At 37.2% G+C, this 19,933-nt stretch overlaps 1 protein-coding gene across 4 annotated transcripts in view; it reads left to right on the top strand.

Moving 5' to 3' along the window:
• Positions 1–19,933, top strand: part of SEMA3D (semaphorin 3D) — a 143,468-nt gene that overhangs the window by 107,462 nt on the left and 16,073 nt on the right. For 3 of the 4 annotated variants that reach the window (XM_084495289.1, XM_084495286.1, XM_084495287.1), the window contains exons 11-15: positions 728–872; positions 12,649–12,871; positions 16,154–16,242; positions 18,112–18,153; positions 19,398–19,555. In XM_084495289.1, coding sequence (XP_084351415.1) covers positions 728–872; positions 12,649–12,871; positions 16,154–16,242; positions 18,112–18,153; positions 19,398–19,555 — 657 coding nt within the window. The remainder of the gene's footprint in view (positions 1–727; positions 873–12,648; positions 12,872–16,153; positions 16,243–18,111; positions 18,154–19,397; positions 19,556–19,933) is intronic. The other variant, XM_084495288.1, reaches the window with a different exon arrangement.

Below are 19,933 nucleotides of genomic sequence, written 5' to 3'. Positions count from 1 at the left end.
TTATTATTTTGTTTCTGTAATCTTTGAGTTAAGTGTAAATAAGGATAGGTAATATACTGCACAGTGCAATTACAAAGAAAAATTACCAAGACACTCCTTAACTAAGAAGCAGCCACTACTGTGGCTCCATAGAATATATAATCACACAAAAATATTTAGAATTGAATTGAGTGTAACACAATTAATGACATAGCCCATGAAGTAGCTGAAATACATGCCACTCAACAACCTGGGATGGTGTTCTTTGGGAAAGTGAATTCTTATTTATTTATTTATAGAAAAATACATATGAAAATAAACAAATAAACAAATGTTTATTTCTAACTCTTTGATTATCTCGTAAATGCAGTTTTAATTCTCGGGCACGTCATCTGTGTTATCATTAAAATACAGACTTTCAGAAGTGAACATAGGATGTCCTTTATCTGTAGAAAACTCTAAATTTAATAGTTAATAAATGGTATGTGGAATCTGCTGAACACTAGAAAAAAATGACAGTCTATGAAGTGATCCCAAAGGCTAACAAGTTCAGGTTTCATCTGAGCAAAGCTTTACACTGTAATGATAGTAACATTGAACTTATCAGACCTGTCCACATTGTCTGTTGTTTAGCACCACTCTCAGGTGCAGGATTGATCAAAAACCCATCTCACTCAGTGGAATTAATTAATTCACTGGAGGAGGTGTGCACTGAAGATGTGCTTATCAGTCTGTCTTCTTTTTGCAGCTCCGTCTTCAAAGGCTCTGCAGTTTGTGTGTACAGCATGGCAGATATCAGAGCTGTTTTCAATGGCCCCTATGCTCACAAAGAGAGTGTGGATCATCGATGGGTGCAATATGAAGGTCGTATCCCATATCCTAGACCTGGTACAGTAAGTGTCTCCATAATTACATACTTCTATTTTCACTCAAAGGATTGTCAATTTACATTTTCCACTCAGGATGTTTCAAATTATCCTCACAACCCTATCTCTTCTGTTGAGAGCTCAGACTTCTACCTACCCTTTTTCTGTTTATATATATAAATATACATTTTCCATTTCTCTGAGATAACGTTGTGTCCAGACTTTTTATTTTCTGATTGTCTCCTATTGTGGTCTCTTACTGTCCAGCTGTATTTCCATTTGTCAGGATCACCTATGAGGCACCAATACTTTATAAAAAGCCAAAAACATTTATTTATGGAGGATTAAATTATGATAAGGTATTTTATTTGGAGTCTTGTATTTCTGTTAACTTTGCATTTGTTAAAATCCCATTCCTTGAGATATGGTCATTGATTCTACCATGTGTGTTTGGGCATGTGTTGTGTTTTGAAATGAAATAAAGAGCTAGTTGTTACAGATTTTGTGTGATGGAAGACAAGTAATAGGAGGAAAAGTGAAGTTTAATACCTGAAAAATTCTAAATTCAAATCTGTTAGACTTGAGATGTAACCATCAGGTCAAAAATGTTGAAAGAATTTAGTAAAGAATTTCTGTACTTCTGTCTTGATATTAAATTTGGAAAAGCATGAACCCACGTTACAGCTGGGGGGAAAAGGGTATGTCTAAAAAATGCATTTACTTTTAAAACATCAGCAAAACTTTGAGTAACTCTTGCTACAATCACTGTAAAAGAGCAGTGATTTAAGAATAAGACAGATACTATCCAGGACATGTGTGTGACATCTTTACATTATCTTGGTCTGGTATTCATTGAACTAGTACTAGGGAGCTGCATAAATCTAGCCAAATATGAGCTACTGAGGTTGGACTGCTGCTCCTACCCTGCCTAGAAGTCACCTGGTTGTCTCTACACTATTTCTCTGACATCTGCATTTGTGTAACCGTTGCTTCAAGCCATATTATCTTGCTTATTTACCTTTTTTTTTTTTTTTTTTTTTTCCACACCCTTTCTTGTATCTTTGTGTTTTTTTCATCATCCAATGGATCCAGTGGATCCAACTGTTTGGTCCATTCCCTTGCTCCCTGTCATCTTTAGTTTCAGCAGGTCATGCCATGTGCTCTGATTATCTCCTCTCAGAACTGCAGGCGGGTGGGGAAGGAAGGCTTTCCATAAACAGTAAGGCAGCTCCAGCATAAGATCTGCACTGCTGGAGCAAATAAGCTCCTAATTTAGACACTGAAGGGATTACACATCTCTCTCATGCAGAATATATGGTGCCCCCAGAAAAGAAGATTACATTTAATTCTTTTATTATTGTTATTATTTTAGCATGCGCAGCTCTGGTTAAGAAGTACAGATACGTTTAGTTTTAAGTACAAAAATGGTGCCTGTGAGAACAATAGCTGGTCCCATGGTATCTAAAGAGATTAAAATAACTCTCTTGAAAACCTCACAGTGCCCCATAAGGATGAACACTCTGCACAGATAGATGGGTCATAAGCTCATTGCATTTTTGAGTGTATTAGCCATCACATGGTTGAGCTGGGATTCACAAGGAAGGAAACATGTCAAGCTGAAGCATGTCAATGCTGATCTTTATCACTGATTTGAATATCCATGCTCAAAAGTATTTTAAAAGTTGGAAAGTTTAAAGTAAATGGATATTTTCCATGAGCAACCCCTTCACTCTCTAACTGCTTCCTTTAAACACCTGATAACAGCCGTGAGAAAATGGTCTGGTAAAAATCCTTAGGAACTCTATACCCAGTGGATTTCTGTAGGAGTTTGTCTGACCAGGAGCTGAGAAGGGAAGTGGAAGTGGATTTTACTGAAGAAAGTTCTCTAAAGGGAGATATCTGTAATATTTACTATGTAGGTAAGGTAAACATATTGCTGCATACTTATTTATCATTAGTCTTACTGAGCTGGAATAGGCTTGGATTACAACATACTTCAGGCTTGGTAGTTTAAAATAGAGTACCCAAATAAGAGGTGGATTCACACCTTGCTCTCATCCTGAAGTGGACTAGGCCAAACTTCTGGATCTGAGCAGATTTAGGGTGGGATCTGGAAGGGCAGTGCAGGGCTCAAAGACAAGGAAAAGAAGCAGCATGTTACATGCCCACAGAATGCTGCAGTGTGTCTGTATGCCAAAATGTTCTTCTATAAAGATTAATTTCACCATTTCTTGCCAACTATGGGGTGATTCAGGAATGCACAGAACAAAGCCAAAGAGGGATAATCTGTCCAGTTTTTAGTTACTAGAGCATTTTTGAAATTTAATCTGTACTTAAGTGTTGCATAAAGCTTAGCATAGCCAAAACTGCCCTAATCTTATATTTCTTATATTTTAAGTTATTGGCAAAGTCTAAAAATGGCAGTACTAGGAAATCCATTTCCTTTGATGTTTGGCTTTGCGAGAGGCATTGACTTCCTTTTCAACATTTACACAGAAGCAAGAGACTGCTTACCCTAACTTAACTTTTTGCTCAGCTGCCTTTATCTCCTAAGTAAATAAAGCTGTTCACTATAGAGGCTGTGACCACTTTGATATCGAAATTTTGACAAAATGCTTCCTGTGGCAATTTGTGTTGGAGATAAACTCCCAGCATGACCATGATATCATGCCTTGGCAATGCTGAGCATCATAAGGGTGATGCAGTGGGGTCTGCCTGCCCTCTGGCGTCCTGCAAGACCCTGGCCAGGCTGACTTGTGATCAGATGCTGCAAAGCATGCAGCATTTCTACTCCAATTTTTCCCAGCAGTGTTAAAGAGCAAGTGGAAATGGTGGAAATTAAATGGAAGCAAGGCTTGAAATCTATTTCAGTTTGGAAGATGAAGGAAAAGAAAAAAAAAAAAAAAAAGAGAGAGAGAAGAATCAAGCAGCAGGCAGCCTGGTACAAAGGGCTATTTGAAAACCAAGAAAGCTTTTGCTTTTTCTTCTTTAGATGCCTAAAAAATTGGACTTGCATATCTGCAGCTGCCCCCAGATAACAAGTCCACTTTTCTTCCAGTCTTTTAGGGTTTCACCCAGAAAATTATCCTTTGATAAAGAAATCATCAAGGACTTCCTTTAAAATGTGTTCTGTGTTCTGAACCAGAATTTTCATAATGCCCTCCTAGCAATCACAGAAGACTTTTGAACAAGATTTACCTGTGAATTAGAAGAAAACAGCAGTTCTGGTTTATTTATATAACTGTAACTATTGCACCGAGACCAGCTTTTGAGAAGAACGTCAGTGTTTAAAGATGCAGATTAATACATAGTCTGGTATGTCATAGGGCCCAGGTATTTAATTGCTATTCAAAGCAACACTGAGTACAATGTATCTAGATTTCTAGATCAGCAAAGCATATTGCAGTTTAATTGACTTCTTAGCTACAAGAAGCAGCCCAGCACAGACTTTTTTCACTGCTTTTCTCCATTTGTGGTGTTATATCTCACCTCTTTCCACTCCAGATCTGAATACCAATATATGGTTCTGAGCTTCTGTATTCTTTATGGTTCTCTCTCTCTCTTTCTCTTTCTCTCTCTCTCTCTCTCTCTCTCTCTCTTTTTTTTTTTTTTTTTTTTTTTTTTTTTTTTTTTCTAATAAGTTCCTTTACCCTCAGATCTTTCTGTGATCTTCCTCAATTTTTCTTTTCTTTCTCAGTTGGTTTTTCTTCCTTTTTTCTTCCTTTCTTTAGTGAAATCCCTTTATTTCTTCTGCTAATACAGTGCAAAGCCTCATTGAGATGTGGTGTCCATCCCATTGGGACTTGGCTGAGCCACAGAGAAATACTGTCTGGCAAAAGCCTCCTCCTGTCCTCACGTCTGGTTAATTTTCCTGCTTTAATAAGCGTGTTCATAAAACACTGAGGGTTGCACAGGTTTCCTTTGTTATTTTTAGACTTATCTTTCTCTTTACCTGATCTTTTATGGGATAGGCTGCATTCTTTGCTTCTCCAATTCCTCTCTCCTTTGATCTTCCCACTGTAAATGGGGCTGCTTAATTAAGTGAAATGTTTCACTTTATAGGTTTATTTTCCTGAGAAAGCCTCCCCCACCTTCTCCTACGTACCAACATGTTCTCCCCAACATGAATCACCTCTCAATTCATAGCAGCCTTTCAAAAGGCTGCGAACCCAGTCACCTTTCCAGTGTGCTGAGGTCGGCAGAAAATTGCAAAGTGCCACATACAAAGTCAAGTTCACTCACCTAGCTGGTCTCAGATTGTTAACCTCACATTAATGTTCACTTATGTCAGCCTTTGCTAACAGCAACACAGGTGTGTTAAATGGAAAAGCAATACAAGGGGTTCAAGACAGACATTAGAACAAACCTTATACACTGAGTGGAATACAGTCTATAGCTAAAATATTAATAATAAAAAAATAAAAAAAATGTTAGGGATCCTATTTTTGTGTGTGTGCATGTGTTTGTGTGTGTTTGTGCATATTTAGGGGGGGTGTAGTGAGATTAGACGTTGATTTAATTTAAAATTTTGGCTGTATCTGTGTCCAGCAGAACCTAACTCAATATGCTGTCCCCCATATTCTTTCAGGCTTAAGCTGCAAGGCTGTTGTGAACATCTTTACAAGATGGACAGGCACAGTACGTTCATCCTCTAGAGAAACATTAAAGTTTCAGAGGGGCATGTCCAAATGTAAAATGTATTGTGAAGCTCTGATCAGAGTACAGAAAAGAAGCCACACTATATTTAGGATACTCAAGAATTGAAGTTCCTTCTCCAGAACAGATTATTACTGAGTCCCTACCAGCACATTAAGTGCTTAAGCCCCAAGAGTCATCTCTTGGCTGTCATGTAAATCACAGAATATCCTAAAATATAAGTACCCAATTTTCTAAGGTTCTTCTGGGCATCATACCAGTCCCTCAGTGCTACATCTCAGTGGCTCAGTCCTCAGAACCTGCATTTCTCATTAAACTTATATGCACATAAAATTCAGTTTGTTGGGTGGGTAGAGGATCCCTTTTTAACACAGAAGCGACTAGCCGTAGGTATTTTTTGTGTTTCTCTGCTTTTTGCTTGATGGTTCACTGATAATGTAACTCATTTGGAGCTTGGAAAGCTCTACATTGCACAGCAGGAGAATGCTGATTATATGGCCATATTAACTCCTACGTAGTTAAACATTAATTTACTGAGAGCTTGAGCGAAAAGGACAACGTCAGTACTAGCGCCTGACTGCAGTTAGTACATTCCCTCCGAGGGAGGGTCTGGTTCTCTAGTTCTTGCTGCATGTAATATAAAATAGAGAGCTTTTCAGTGGAAAACAGATCTTCTCCATTCCTGCTTAACATCTGAGCAATATTCTTTCTACTCTTGGCTAAGCTGAGACCTAATTATCCCATGAAAAGTGAAAACACTTTCAAACAGGAAGGAGGGGGGAGCTCCCAGAATGGCTCTGGTCCATGTGTCTAGAACAAATGGACACCTCCACCAGAAGGGAAGCCCAGGCTAAGGCATCTAATTCCCCAAAATGAGAGAGATTTAAGTAGTATTCCATTCTTTCATGTTTCACACTGGCTACTTGAGATGATCCCATGAGACTGCCTTGCTGGTCTGGTGCTTAGTACTGCTTGTGAAATGCATGAAAGTTTCCAGCCTGGATATTGCAAGATCTCCCCAGCAGATGCCTGCTTCAGTCACTGCTATCAAGTCCTCAAATTTGCACCTAGCCTATGTGTTTTAATCTCATTGTTAAGTGGGTCTAAGGGTAAATGTGACAAGTCTCTTTTAAAACGAGGTTTTTGACACATTTGAAATTGAAACTCTTGTAGTTCATAGGGAGCATCATTCTATTTTAAAACGGTCAGCAGACAACAGCACTGCTGAATTAAAGATACATAATAAAATGAAAAGGATTTTTTTTTTTTTTACATACCTTAAATCAAAATTCCCAAATAATTGTCGCAGTTTTAATAGGTGTTAGATCCAGCAGCTCTTACTGACTTCACTGGCTGGTGTAAAGCACTATGATTTTGGCAAATTGGATGTTTGTTTAGGAGTCTTACTTCTGGCACCAGCTTTTAAAAATCTTGGCCAGGGTTCCCATATAATGTTAACACAGTCACACCATACATCTTACTATTGTGTGAGATCTACACGTCCAGCACTCTACTAAGTTGTAAATTTAATAAAATGAGAGGAAAAAAGGAAAAAAAAAAAAAAAGAAAAAAAAGAGAGAGAGAGAGAGAGAGATGTGCAGTATTGCTAGCTTAAAGCCTACTTGCTTTTATTTGAGAGATTAGCCTTAATTTACCAATTCATGATTGCATTTGGATACAAATAAAAGACGAGGGAATAAGTAAGTATTTTTGCAGATCACCTGGGCTTAGGACTTGGTCCAGGCTGATTAGGGTCAAAATGAGCTCATACTGAAGACACTGGAAAGGCTTTAAGTTACTACTGAATTGATTCTTTAAAAGTTCATATAGGAGTATATAGAATGATTGAATAGAGATACTCTTAACAATTCTAACTCTGTTTCTGTTTTGGAGGCTTGTTTTTGTCTTTTACTTTTCACTTCTGAACATTTAGATAAACATACCATTTATGACAGTGAACACCTAAACAACTTTGAAGAATAAATTACATGGTGAATATGTTTCCTGCAAGATTCCTATCTAGCAGTACTAATTTTACTAATTGAATTTTTCTTGACTTCATCTATCTAAAAGAAAAGTATCTAATCTGAGCTAGTTGTTTAGACTTCTCTATCAGAAGGAAAGAGACAGTCACCTCCTTTCTGCAGCTCAAACACAGCCAAGATAATTTAGGTCAGGTGAGATGAATCCCATGTCTGTTGCAAAAGCAGAAGCCAATGAGATAGCATAATGATTATACTCTAAGAACTTTTATGGAGTCAGACTCTCATGTAGACCACATGAAACATCCCTGGCAGTGTATTCCTGTGACATTTGATATAAATGCAAATCTTTTATTGTCTCCAGTGGAAGATGTCACATATCTGAAACAGCATCTGGTGTTGCTGATGTGAATAAATGTGAACCGGACAGAAAACACTGATATCATTATCACATATGACATACACCAGGATAAGAACTCACATTTTCAGAGGTGACATGCTGCTTCACTTACTTACTTGGCCATAAAGCCTTTATCTCTGTGCAGCCTATTGATTGCTATGAAAGGAAGCACAAACCTACAGGAATTGTTCTGTAATGATGGGTGGACACAGCTTCAAACAGCTGCCTGAGGACTTTGCCAAAGGGTGGCCCAAATGAGTTTTTCATTCCCCTGTTCCATCCGTCATGACACAGTTAGTGATGCCTTTGGAAATATCTCCCTTGGCCAAGCATAACAGGGTCACACCTGCCCAGCTGCTCCTGGTGGTCATGCTGTCTTAGGATGAGATCCAAAGTCTACTGAAATAATTGGAAAAGTTCCTATTGACTCAAGTGGATCTTTGGATCAGACCCTTAGTTCTTGTTTCTACTAAATTAGCTCTGCAAACTGGCAAAGATTTCCTTATATTATGCATGGTAGGGTTTAAGTCTTTGGTAATACTTCAACAGCTTTATAGTTCCATATTGGTAGACATTTTATCCTAGTAATTTTTAGTAAATGATGCCATTGCTCTCTCATCTTCCTCTGTTGATAAATTTTTGGCAAAAATTTAGGACATTTTTAAGATCTGTGGGTCTACTCCTTTTTTTTTTTTTTTTTTTTTTTTTTTTTTTCCGGATAGAAATGGACTTCTGAGATTGAGCTATGAATAGGTGAGCAATCAGCAAAGTTCCATAAGATGTGACCTGTAACTCAGAGTTAGTGGGTGGTAGTATGGACCACAGAAAATGTACATGTAAGGGAAATCAACCTCTAGTACTCAGTGAGGGGGAAAGTGAATTACTGCATGGTTGGGGATGCAAAGAATAATTTTTTATTTTTATTTTATTTTTATTTTTTTTCTGGTTCTGTATAGAATAAATTGATGTACAGGTAGATAAAGAACATGGCTTTCTTTCTGTTGATTCCAAAAAACTTTGAATCAGCTCACCTTAAACATATAACCTTGCAAAGCCTTTAATTTCTGAAAGCATAGCAGAAAGCAGAACAAGGGAGATTCTACTCAAAAAGTGAATTTCTTACGGAAAAGCTAGCATAAAACCCCTAGGGATAACTTTTTTTTTTTTTTTTTTTTTGGTAGGATTTTCCTCTTTTTCTTCTTTTCTACCTGTATTAAATTGGGTTTGCAAGGAATGTCCTTTTAGCAATTATCAGACAACAACAATAATACAGACCAATTTTTGTTATCTTGTTAGTTCATTCAGACATACTTTAAATTGTATATTGAGAAAAATGTCTGAGTATGTGACGGATCATATCTTAATTCATAGACTTATCGACGGTGGAGAAATTTGCAAAAGTTATTAGATGATTCATGAGCCTAAGCACTGTTCCTGTCTGGACTCCCATTTCAGTAAGACCAACACTTCTGCTGGGCTCTCTCCTGCTGCTCCAGGGTGTGTTGTGTGCATCCCACAGTCCAGGCAGAGAGCAGGCAGTGGAAACCCAAGGAAGGGAATGTTCCAGGCTGGTCCTGAGCCTCTGGGGACAGCTTTGCTGCTGGTGGCTGAAGTTGCATGGCTGTGAGAAGGCAGTTCGCCAGCAATGGAGAAAGGACAGGCTCAGTTCTTGGCACTGTATGTATTGTTCTTAATGTGAATGTTTTGGATAATATCAAACACTACATATTGGAACAAATCTTAACATCAAGACCTTAACTGGCACCATAGACAGAATACAAGTCAAGCTGGAGATGTGGGAATGCAATCTAAAGTTTTTGTAGAAATTAGTTCTGAAGGATTGTACTGCAACTTTATTACATATCTTAACATTTTTTTCTAGCACACTACAAAAAACATTTCATCACATTGCTTTCTTCACAGCCTGTGTTATGGCTCCATCTGGCAGGAAATAAAGGGATTACTTAGTGTTAAAAAATAAGAAATTGGCAGTTCATATGTAAAAATGTGTATTTATATATAAAAATGTGTCATTCCAATGTAACACTGGAATAGTGTTTCCAGCTCATCTTATTAGTATTCAGGATCAGTATCACCACAGTAACAAAACTAGGTGTCTTCAGCTTCAAAAGAGAAGCTTTCTCAGATTCAAATTAGAGACTAAGTTTAAAGCAAAGGATGACAAAGAGATAAGGACAGCCATGGGAAGGAAATCAGATGAGCATGAGAGATGATGGGTCACTAAAATGACCTGAAAGCAAATATTCCTGGGCTCACCTGGAAAAGTGTGGAAGGGAGAGACTTGAAGGTGGTTGAGGAGGTAGGGTTATGGGTCTAACAGAGGTGGGAGTTAAACCCATCAGTAAATAGAATATCCTGGGAAGGTGTCAAAGGGGGGGGGGGGGGGCGGGGGGACACACAGAGGGTAGGGTGTTCACATTAGCAGTAGTCTGGACCTGAAGAGGAAGAGGCTACAGTGTTCAAAATCGGAGAAAAGGATGCTGTAGCAGACAAGCTGTCAGCCTGAACAGAGTTTCAGCTATGTAGAAGAGTAAGAAGAGTAAGAAAAGTGACTTCTGAGAAATAATGAGCTGCAGGGATCATCTGGCATCTGGAGAATCTGCTTTTATTACAAGAAAACTAAATGCGAAGTGTAGGATGTTCAGTTCACCAAAAAGTTGTGGCCTCTGTTTACAGGCAATATACAGGGTATTTCAGTCTAGAAAAATTAGCATGATTAAAGCACTTGTTAGCGGCCTTCTCCCACAGTAGCTCTGGGAGTAATTCCCAAGAGAAATCAAACTTTAGTCAAATGTGGGGCATGCTGGTGTGGCTCTTACCAACTTCTGTCTCACTGCACCCACAAGGCAAAAGCTCAGCCTCATAAAAGGAGCAGCTACCCATCTCTGATCACACCAGAGCAGGGAGCTGGCAACAGTATTTCTGCTTACATCCCTCTCTTTTCTTTTTGTACTTTATTCTTCTCTCCTTTGTTACGCACAGATGAAGTATTTTGTGATTTTGCTGAAAGAAATACTAAAAGAAGTCTTCAATCACTGAATAAATAGAACCTGCATTTTAAATATTTGAGATTATCCTATATTAGACAGCAGAGGGCACTCTAGATTTACTGTTGAAAGTCACACAGTAAAACTATTAAGCATGTAACAACTTTAACTGCTTATAGCTATCTGTGCCTTGAAATGGAGAGCTAGACTGCATAATAGCTCATTCAGTTCTTCCTTCACCCCAGACTTGATTTCCTTGTCTTGTAAAATAGCCAAATGATAATACTCCCATGAGTGGGGCAGGGAATGAGGAAGTGAAATTCTTTGCAGATGTACCGATCCCACCATGAGAACTTTTCTGGTTTAAAGCAGTACTTTTGAAAAATGAAGTAATGCTGTCCAAATGCTTCTTTTGGATGAGAAGAATAACTGAACAACCTGATTTCTGACTGGCTTCAAAAGTGTTTTAATAGAAAATACAATTTCTAATAGAATATAGGATTTATCTGTGACTTCTTTATAAGACCAAATTTCTAAAGTGACCTCTACTGATGGCATCTATTATAGTATAATATACAAGTAGTTCCTAAATATTTTAATAGGTGTTTTCCTACATTTGTGTATTGTTTATAACTAAATTTTGCTGTCTCTACTATATGATGTGAAAAAAATGTTAAAAATGCACCACAGTCTTGGGTGAACTGCTTGAATGTTAGTAACAATGATGTATCCTAATTACTGGTGATAGTGGTATGGATGTTAAGGTATATCTCCTACTCTCTTTAGGAGCACTGCTAGATGAAGAAACAGAAAGGATTTGGGACACGGTTTTAAGAGACATTTGGTGATAAAATTAAAAAATTATACATAGTTTCAAAGTAGTTTGTGTTTGCAGATTTGTTAGTGCAATAAATATTAATCATTAGCATTTGATTCAACATCAAACATCTCTTTTCTAACATTGTCTTTTTCTTTTCTTGCTGTCTTATAAAAGCAATTAATCTCCCCTCTATCTTCTAATTTAAGTTATCAAAACTCTGACTAAGAAAGAATAAAAACCTACAGGAGTTTTTTCTTCAAAGCTTGCATATATCTATAGGTAGGTGCAGGTGTGGGCACATAACTAACAAGAATTCAAGATTATTAATTCTGAGTAGCAGTAAAAAATAGTGAGATGAAACAAATTAGCAAGTGTTAGGTGATTTTAAAAGATAAAGGAGAATATGCAGGATAAATAAAAATGAAGATGAAGGGAAATCACTTTTGAAGACAGATAAAAATTAAAAGAGAAGAGGTGAGAGTAGAGAAATAAGGAAGAAAGCTGCCCTTTGAAGAACTGGAGGAGCACATGCTGGAAGTGAATACAGAGCTTCCCAGTGTGCTTCCACACTTTCAAAACTTCACAAAGCTTTCTAAATTGTAAGTCAAATTACCATCCAACTGGTAAATGTGACTTACAAATGGATATAGCTGATGTGCTAGCAGCTATTCTTTGAATTGGTGTGTGTTTATATAAATACAAAACAAGAGCACAGAGACTAAAATTTCACTGTAAAGAAATAATTGACTAAATTTACACACCTATTTAGCCATCTAGGGAAGTGTTCTGGTTTTCAAGGTAGCTGAGGAACTGGATAGAGTCCTTGAGATTTCAAAATGGACAGGATGTTTTTCCCAATAAGCAGGAAAACCTGCAGATTTCAGGTATTTCTTTCACAATATTCATCGCAACTTCTTGGTCTCTCTTTTTCTTTCAGTGTCCAAGCAAAACCTACGATCCACTCATAAAATCTACAAGAGACTTTCCTGATGAAGTCATTAGCTTTATAAAACGCCATCCTCTGATGTACAAATCCGTTTACCCGGTGACTGGAGGACCGGTATTCACTCGGATCAACGTGGACTATCGGCTGACGCAGATTGTGGTGGATCATGTCATGGCAGAGGATGGGCAATATGATGTTATTTTCCTAGGAACAGGTATGACTGGACTTCCACTATCATTTTGTACATGCTCCACCCTTTAAAAACACAATTTTAAAAAGTCCAGCAGGTCTAGAATAAACTCATTGACTAACATATTTTCCCTAATCACACAGCTTCAGGAAGAATTACATGTTCTGTGCCAGGGCTTCATAAAAATGCTAAGATTATAAGAATTTGTCATCTCAAGAGATTTCTCCTGAGATTTAGATTTTAATGTTGCTTGGTCCCCAGGTGATCACCCAGTTAAGGGTCAGAGTACCTGGACTTTCTTACCCTCCAAGTGTTGTTCACGACTTGTCTTTATGTTATGTGGCTCCTGTTCCTGTTGGCAGCACATCAATAAGCAATTAAAAGGAAAAAAATGAAAAAAAAATAACTTCAAGGATAATTCCTGTTATCAAAAGTGTCATGTGCTTCAATAATATACCTCATGACACTGAAAAGCTAAGAAAGATTTCAGATCAAGCCTAAGGCAATAATTCCACTTAAATACGCTTAAAGATACTACTTTGCAACATGAATAGTTCCAAACAAGAGGGCCAGGATTGAACAGAGAGAGGCCAAACTAACTTGTTAAGGAAGAAATCTGCTTTGCAGTCTTTTTTCAATAATTACGTACGTTTTTACATTTTTTATGATAGCTTAAGGAAAAAATTCTGTTTTTACCATAGTAATTAAATTCAGAATCACTGAATAGATCACCCAACAGCACGGCATGCTAAAAATTATCACGCCTGTTCATAACATTTCTAAAGTATAATCCCTCATCTTATTCCACAGAAATGTCTTGTTCTTAATCCACAGTTTGAAGTTTCCTCAGTTGTAATAGCTCTTATAAAGCACTTTGCACCAGAAGATCTGAATGCTTTACTAAGGAGGCCATTGCCATTATCCCCATCTCACTGAGGGTGAAATTGAGGTACACAGAGGGGAAAAGATTTATCTGAGGATTCACATGAGCTTTGGAGAAACTAAATCTTGGTTTGAATCCTACCCCATTGTTGTTGGGTTGTGCAGCATTTTGTCTGGACTATACAGTTTGATAACTATGCATACCCTGAAGTGATCTGGGGACCGGTGTGAATTGTCACAGAACATCGTCTTTTAAAATGTGTGGGTTTTCTCAGCCTTCAGGAGGATCTCAGATGCACTGTCACATACACAAGTTCAGAGAGAGCCTCTCTCTTTTCATTTACATCTTTCAACTCAATCCACTTCACAACTCTGTCTTCCAAAAAAGAAGGTGTGAGACTCCCCTACAGTCCCCACAACTCAGTACAACCACAGTGCAGTGGTGTCAAATGGAAAAGTGCATTTTCATAGAACATTAATGTGGCATTTGCTCCCTGGCTGTCTGGGGAGGCTAGGAATAAAATTTACCCATGATGACAGAAAATCTTTGTTTCTTTCTGAAAGTAATCTTTAATATAGTCATTGGCAAATGAAAGTGAACAAATTCAGGCTGTGAGCTGCATAAGATTTGAGAGTACCCATTAGAGATTGCTTTTCTAGTTATACTAGTGAAGAAAATTAATGTATAAGAAAAGATGAGTTAGAGCTAAAATATACAAGATATTCTTTCAGTGATTGCAGAGGTTGCATTTAGATGTTTTCTATCCTCTGCTACAAAATCTGTCATAGGAATAAAATTATACTGAGAGACCAGCAACCAGAATATTGCCATGTTACCTGTCACTATCCAGCACTGGTGCTAACTCTTCAGAGTAATTCATTTGGTTTGGAGGTGTCCAGGCTCACAGGTACCATGCAGTCACTAGGTGGCACTCCATAATATGCAGATACTGTTTTATCATGCTTTCATTAAAAATGAGTTTTCTTTTCCAGAGGCATGTGGTTTTGTTCCATTTTATCTTCTAAACTTGTCCTATGGAAAAAAAAATAAATCTAAACACAAATATAAAATTTCAAATAGCACATAGAGAAACTGAATACAAGTATACCAAATAACCTATGAGATTTTTTTAGCAGCAGATCAGAAACCTACTCTGTGTTTGAATGTATGTAACGATGTTATTGTAGAATTTAGAAAGACAGGCACATGCAACCATGCTGCAGGTCTTTTAACATACACAGGCTTTGGAAATTATGTCCAAACAAAACAAATGTCTAATATATAAGACAAACTGAAATACTTTGATTGGTAATACGATCTTTTTGTTTGGAAATACAAATAAATTCTCATTCTTTCCATTACAGTGTATTATTTTCCATTATTTCAAAAAGATGGATAATGCTTAGCACTAAGCTGTGCTGTGTCATTTCCACACTGAATTTCCACACAGCACCCAACCCATTTCCCTGCGCATTTTTTTCTCCCAAGGCCAGTAAAGATTCACAATGTGTAATGGTCTGAAACAATCTTTTTATTATTTTTTTTTTTTTACAGATGATGAATTCAAGTTGAAATTAATGATCAGATAAAATAAATATATATATATTAATAAATAATCTCAAGGTAGCATAAAGAAATAAATTTTGCAATGTTTAATCATTTTTTTTTTTTATGTTGAATGGAGATTTTGTGTAAAAATCTCCCTAAAATAAAAAGAGAAATGAAAAAAATGTATTACGTAATTTGCCAGATTAAAATGAAACCTACTTCTGATTAAGAAGCTGTGCTGATGAAAAGTAATCCTAAAAAATAAAAATAATAATAAAAAAAATAAATAAAAAATGGGTCTGTTTGGGGTCAGATGGGTCCCAATTCCTGCTCAAGGAAACATGCAGAAAGTTCCAGCTGGGATCATGAATGTGTTTGTGCTTATGAGTATTTGTATGTATGTGTTTTTGTGTAGAAGCAGTGCTAGACCACCCCTGTTGAGCACAGTCTACAATTGCATTGGCTCTGCTATATGGTAAAACCAAATATCTTTTATAGAGTTATGTAGGTAGCGATAGATACCTACATGGCACCAAGGACAGGTCCAATTTGAAGGCTACATCCTTGATGCATTAGGTTTATTTTCAGTGCACAGTTTTTCTTTTCTTTTCTTTTCTTTTCTTTTCTTTTCTTTTCTTTTCTTTTCTTTTCTTTTCTTTTCTTTTCTTTTCTTTTCTTTTCTTTTCTTTTCTTTTCTTTTCTTTTCTTTTCTTTTCTTTTCTTTTCTTTTCTGTTTATTTTTTATTTATTTTATTTTCTAGTTTAAGTTTACAGCATCACTTTTTAAAATATATATATATAAAAGTTGATATAAAGTAAGAAATGGAGTAGCTGAGATGTAACAGTGGGGTTTACTTGCTAAACGTTTGTTTCAGATGTAGGCACTGTCCTGAAGGTTGTGAGCATCACCAAGGAGAAGTGGACTAAAGAGGAGGTGGTCCTGGAAGAGCTGCAGATATTCAAGGTAAGAATTAACAGACAGTATTTCTATTATTCAGGGAACTTTAAGGCCCAAACTGGCCTTGTCTGTATGGTTGTTTGCTTGTTGGAACTAGTTCGAGTTTTCAGAGGGACACTATGTAAATTTTTAAATGTCTTGGTATTCTCTGGTGACTTAATTGAAAAACAAACAAAAAAAACAAACAAACAAACAAAAAAAAACAGGCCATGATTTTTCAGGCTCATAGAAAGTTCTATTTTTCCTGCCTTGTTCTAGTCTGCAGTCTTATTATGAGAACAAATCATTTATTATTATTGTATTTTTAATGCTACTTTTCCAGTTGTCTCAGCTTTATGATTATTCTTTGTATAATTGTAATTTACGAATCAAACAAACCAAAAAAATTCACAGATATAGAGAAGTTCTTTAAAATAAAACACCTTAGGAACTGAGAACTGAAAGAAAATAAAGCAGGTTTTGTTTATCATTGTGTTTTAATCTTTTGGAGTGGGTTTTAATCTTTTGGAGTGTTTTTGACCATTTTGATTTGGTTATTCTGGCTGAGAAGAAAAGTCACCAGAGCCCTGCAAACACCATTAACTTATTCATAAATAGAACTTGTAAAAAACAAACAAACAAAAAACCTTCTTTCTGTTGCACAGGCATAATTTCTTATTAACCTCATTGCTGGTGAGGAAGCTTACACACACACATTCCATTACAGTAGAAAAATAGAGATGTGCTTTTCCGGCTGAATTTCTTTTCCATTTTGCAGTTTCTTCTTCATTCTTTGCATTATCACTTTTCTTTTTCACCTTCACCTACATAGCTCTTTTGCTTCATCTTCACCTATATAGCTCTTCTTCGGTTTTCACTTTGCTTTTTCATTAAAGTTTATCTGTGTCCCTGGCATTTTGATCATGTCCCTGTATATTCTTTCTCTTATATGAGGTCTCAGCCAGAATTTCTGTCCATGCTAAAGAAATGATTTTGAGTCTTAGAGGCTGTGTTTTCCAAGCATGAGGACAGAATCTTTAAAAATTATTTTTGTAATGCTTTTTGATATGTCAGATGTATGATAAAACTTTGATTTAAAAGTTCTCCATGCCTTCTTCTAACCTTCTTGGACACAGATTATAAATATTGCTCTGATAATACCAAGATTACTCACTGGCCTGCCAACTAATCAGGAGTTTCAGCATGTGCACCAATTTGCTGCATTCTTAAAATATAACGTCAAGGGCAAATGTACCATATCATATTTAAAACAAAACAAAATAAAAGGTTATTTATTTATTTTTTTCTACTCAGCAGACATTCCTTCACATTTTTACTGGTAACATTTATTTTACCTCTATGGTTTTGAATCCAGAAAATTAAAGGTGGTGAGGGGCTGAAAAAAACATCTCTTATTTTCTAGAACCATATTAACATTAAACAGTAGGCATAGATTAATTATCTTCTATTAAGAGACAGATAATACTCAGTGCTTTGTCCTGTTCTTACATCAGTCACCGGCAAAAAATTCACTGTCTTTCACAGAAGTGAAATGCATCCTAGTGAAGAAGATCTGCCTTTGTATCCCTTAAATGCCATGCAAATAGCGTTTAATAAGAACTTATCTTGATGCAAAAGCTCATTGCCAGTCCCCAGGTCAGGATACTCTAAGAATTAAAGCCAGTCACCTTGTAAGTAGCAGGGAAAAATTATGGGATGTATTTTTGGAAGCAAGAATGTAATGTTTTGTTTGTTTTTGTTTTGTTTTAATATTAGTTTAAACCACATAAATTAATCTGTAATTTAATTTACGTTTTGGGTAAGTTAGTGTCTGTTCTCATTTTATTAACAAAAGGGAATGTGTAAACTAATGCACTTTCCTAACTTATTTTTTAGCACCCTTCATTTATCTCGACTATGGAGATTTCTCAGAAGCAGGTAATCACAAGCTCATTTAATTACTGCAGGATATATGGTACACTGAACAGTTTGTAATTTTCAGGTGGTGCCCGTTACTTATTGGCCAAACTTTCCATGGATAACTCTTAAAATGGATGTGGAAAGAAGGGGACATGTTTGAACTTGTTTCCAGGCCTAATTCACATTTGCTTACAAACAGTAATTTGTGTACCCAAGCTAGTAATTATTCATGGAAACAAATCTTCAGTTATATGGCTGTGGGATTTGTGAATGAAGTCAATGCACATTCATTTTCTGGACATTAGAAATACTTGGCTCTTTGCAATCTAACAATAAATTATTATTATTATTGTTATTTTTTATGCATTAGTAGTCAGGAGAGCTCAGGGCCTCATTGTGCTGAATGTTGTGCACACACAGCCTGCACACCAGCCCCCCTCCTCTTAATTCACAGTCTAAATCCGGGTGGTCCCTTCCTGTCAGGGACTGGTCCCAGTTGGCATTCCCCCTATGGGAAAGGGTTTCAGGGTAGCTCCGAGCCCTGTGCAGCTCCGTGCAGACTCGGGAGGCAGCATGACACCAGAGCCACCCCTTCCGTCCCCATGGAGGTGGCCAGAGCATCTCCGGCAGAACACACCAAATACAGGAGGTATTTTGTTGTTCAGGCACGCACAGCACAGCTGGGTCCCATCTCCCCCCAAAAAAGGTGGCAAGCCAGCTGGAAGTGCTGCATGAGCCAGTTCTGGCTCAACAGCAAGCACTTGGACCACCCTTGTCTCAACAAGCAATCCACTCACCCACTGGGGGGGAGGGGGGGGGTAACATTATCCTCATATTACTTGAAGATCAGAAGCAGAAGATGATGCTTTATTCACACAAAGTCATCGCTAGTTCCCAGACTCATAACGTCATGAACGTCATGGCTATCCAGCCCCTTATTTTTAAATGTGTTAATAAAGCCTCCTTGCCATAGATTGCTTCTGTTTTGTTTTTGGTTTGGTTTGGTTTTTGACACAGTGTAAGGGTGTTGAGTGCTGGTGTCTTTCCAGGACGGCAGTCCCCTTTCCATCAGGGATTAGTGGGGAATGGCCAGTTCACACTGAGCCCTGAGAAACAGCTTACAGTAAAGGAGGAATTCTCCTTCTTTTTTCAAAAATCTGGGACAAGGTTGAAAGTCTGCAAGTGTGGCACAGAGGAAGGGAACTTTTTAACTGGGCTACTTGGAGAAAGATCCTAATTCATTCGCTTTGCCTGATTTGCAGCAGCAATTGTACATTGGTTCCAGGGATGGATTGGTTCAGCTCTCTCTGCACAGATGTCACACGTATGGGAAGGCTTGTGCAGACTGTTGCCTTGCCAGAGACCCATACTGTGCCTGGGATGGAAACTCCTGTTCCAGATATGCCCCCACTTCTAAAAGGTAAGGAAAAAATATATCATGTGCTGTAAAAGATCTTGCTGCTTGCAAGAATTTAAGAGGTTCCCAATAAGAATGTGTCACCTTTTTCACTTTTTTTTTTTTTTTTTTTTTTTTTTTTTTTTTTTTTACTTTAACATAGCATGTCATTTACCTTAAAATTTGATCAAACTCTGGCCATGTTTCACATTTTCTGCTTGAAGAGCTGGGAAGACATCACAGCATTGTTTAAGTGTGTGTGACAGTAACTCAGCTACTGCAGCTAACATAATAAATCCATCACTTTCCTTTTTTATGCTGAATTCTTTAAGGCATGAGATGCTCAGATCAAGGGCCAGGCTGTGACAATAGAAGAGAGACGTGAGAGCCTCATAAGCTTTT

This window comes from Aythya ferina, assembly GCF_964211825.1.
Source record: "Aythya ferina genome assembly, chromosome: 1".
NCBI lineage: Eukaryota > Metazoa > Chordata > Aves > Anseriformes > Anatidae > Aythya > Aythya ferina.
Note: the sequence above shows the minus strand (reverse complement) of the source record. Positions and strands in the feature narration are given on the sequence as shown.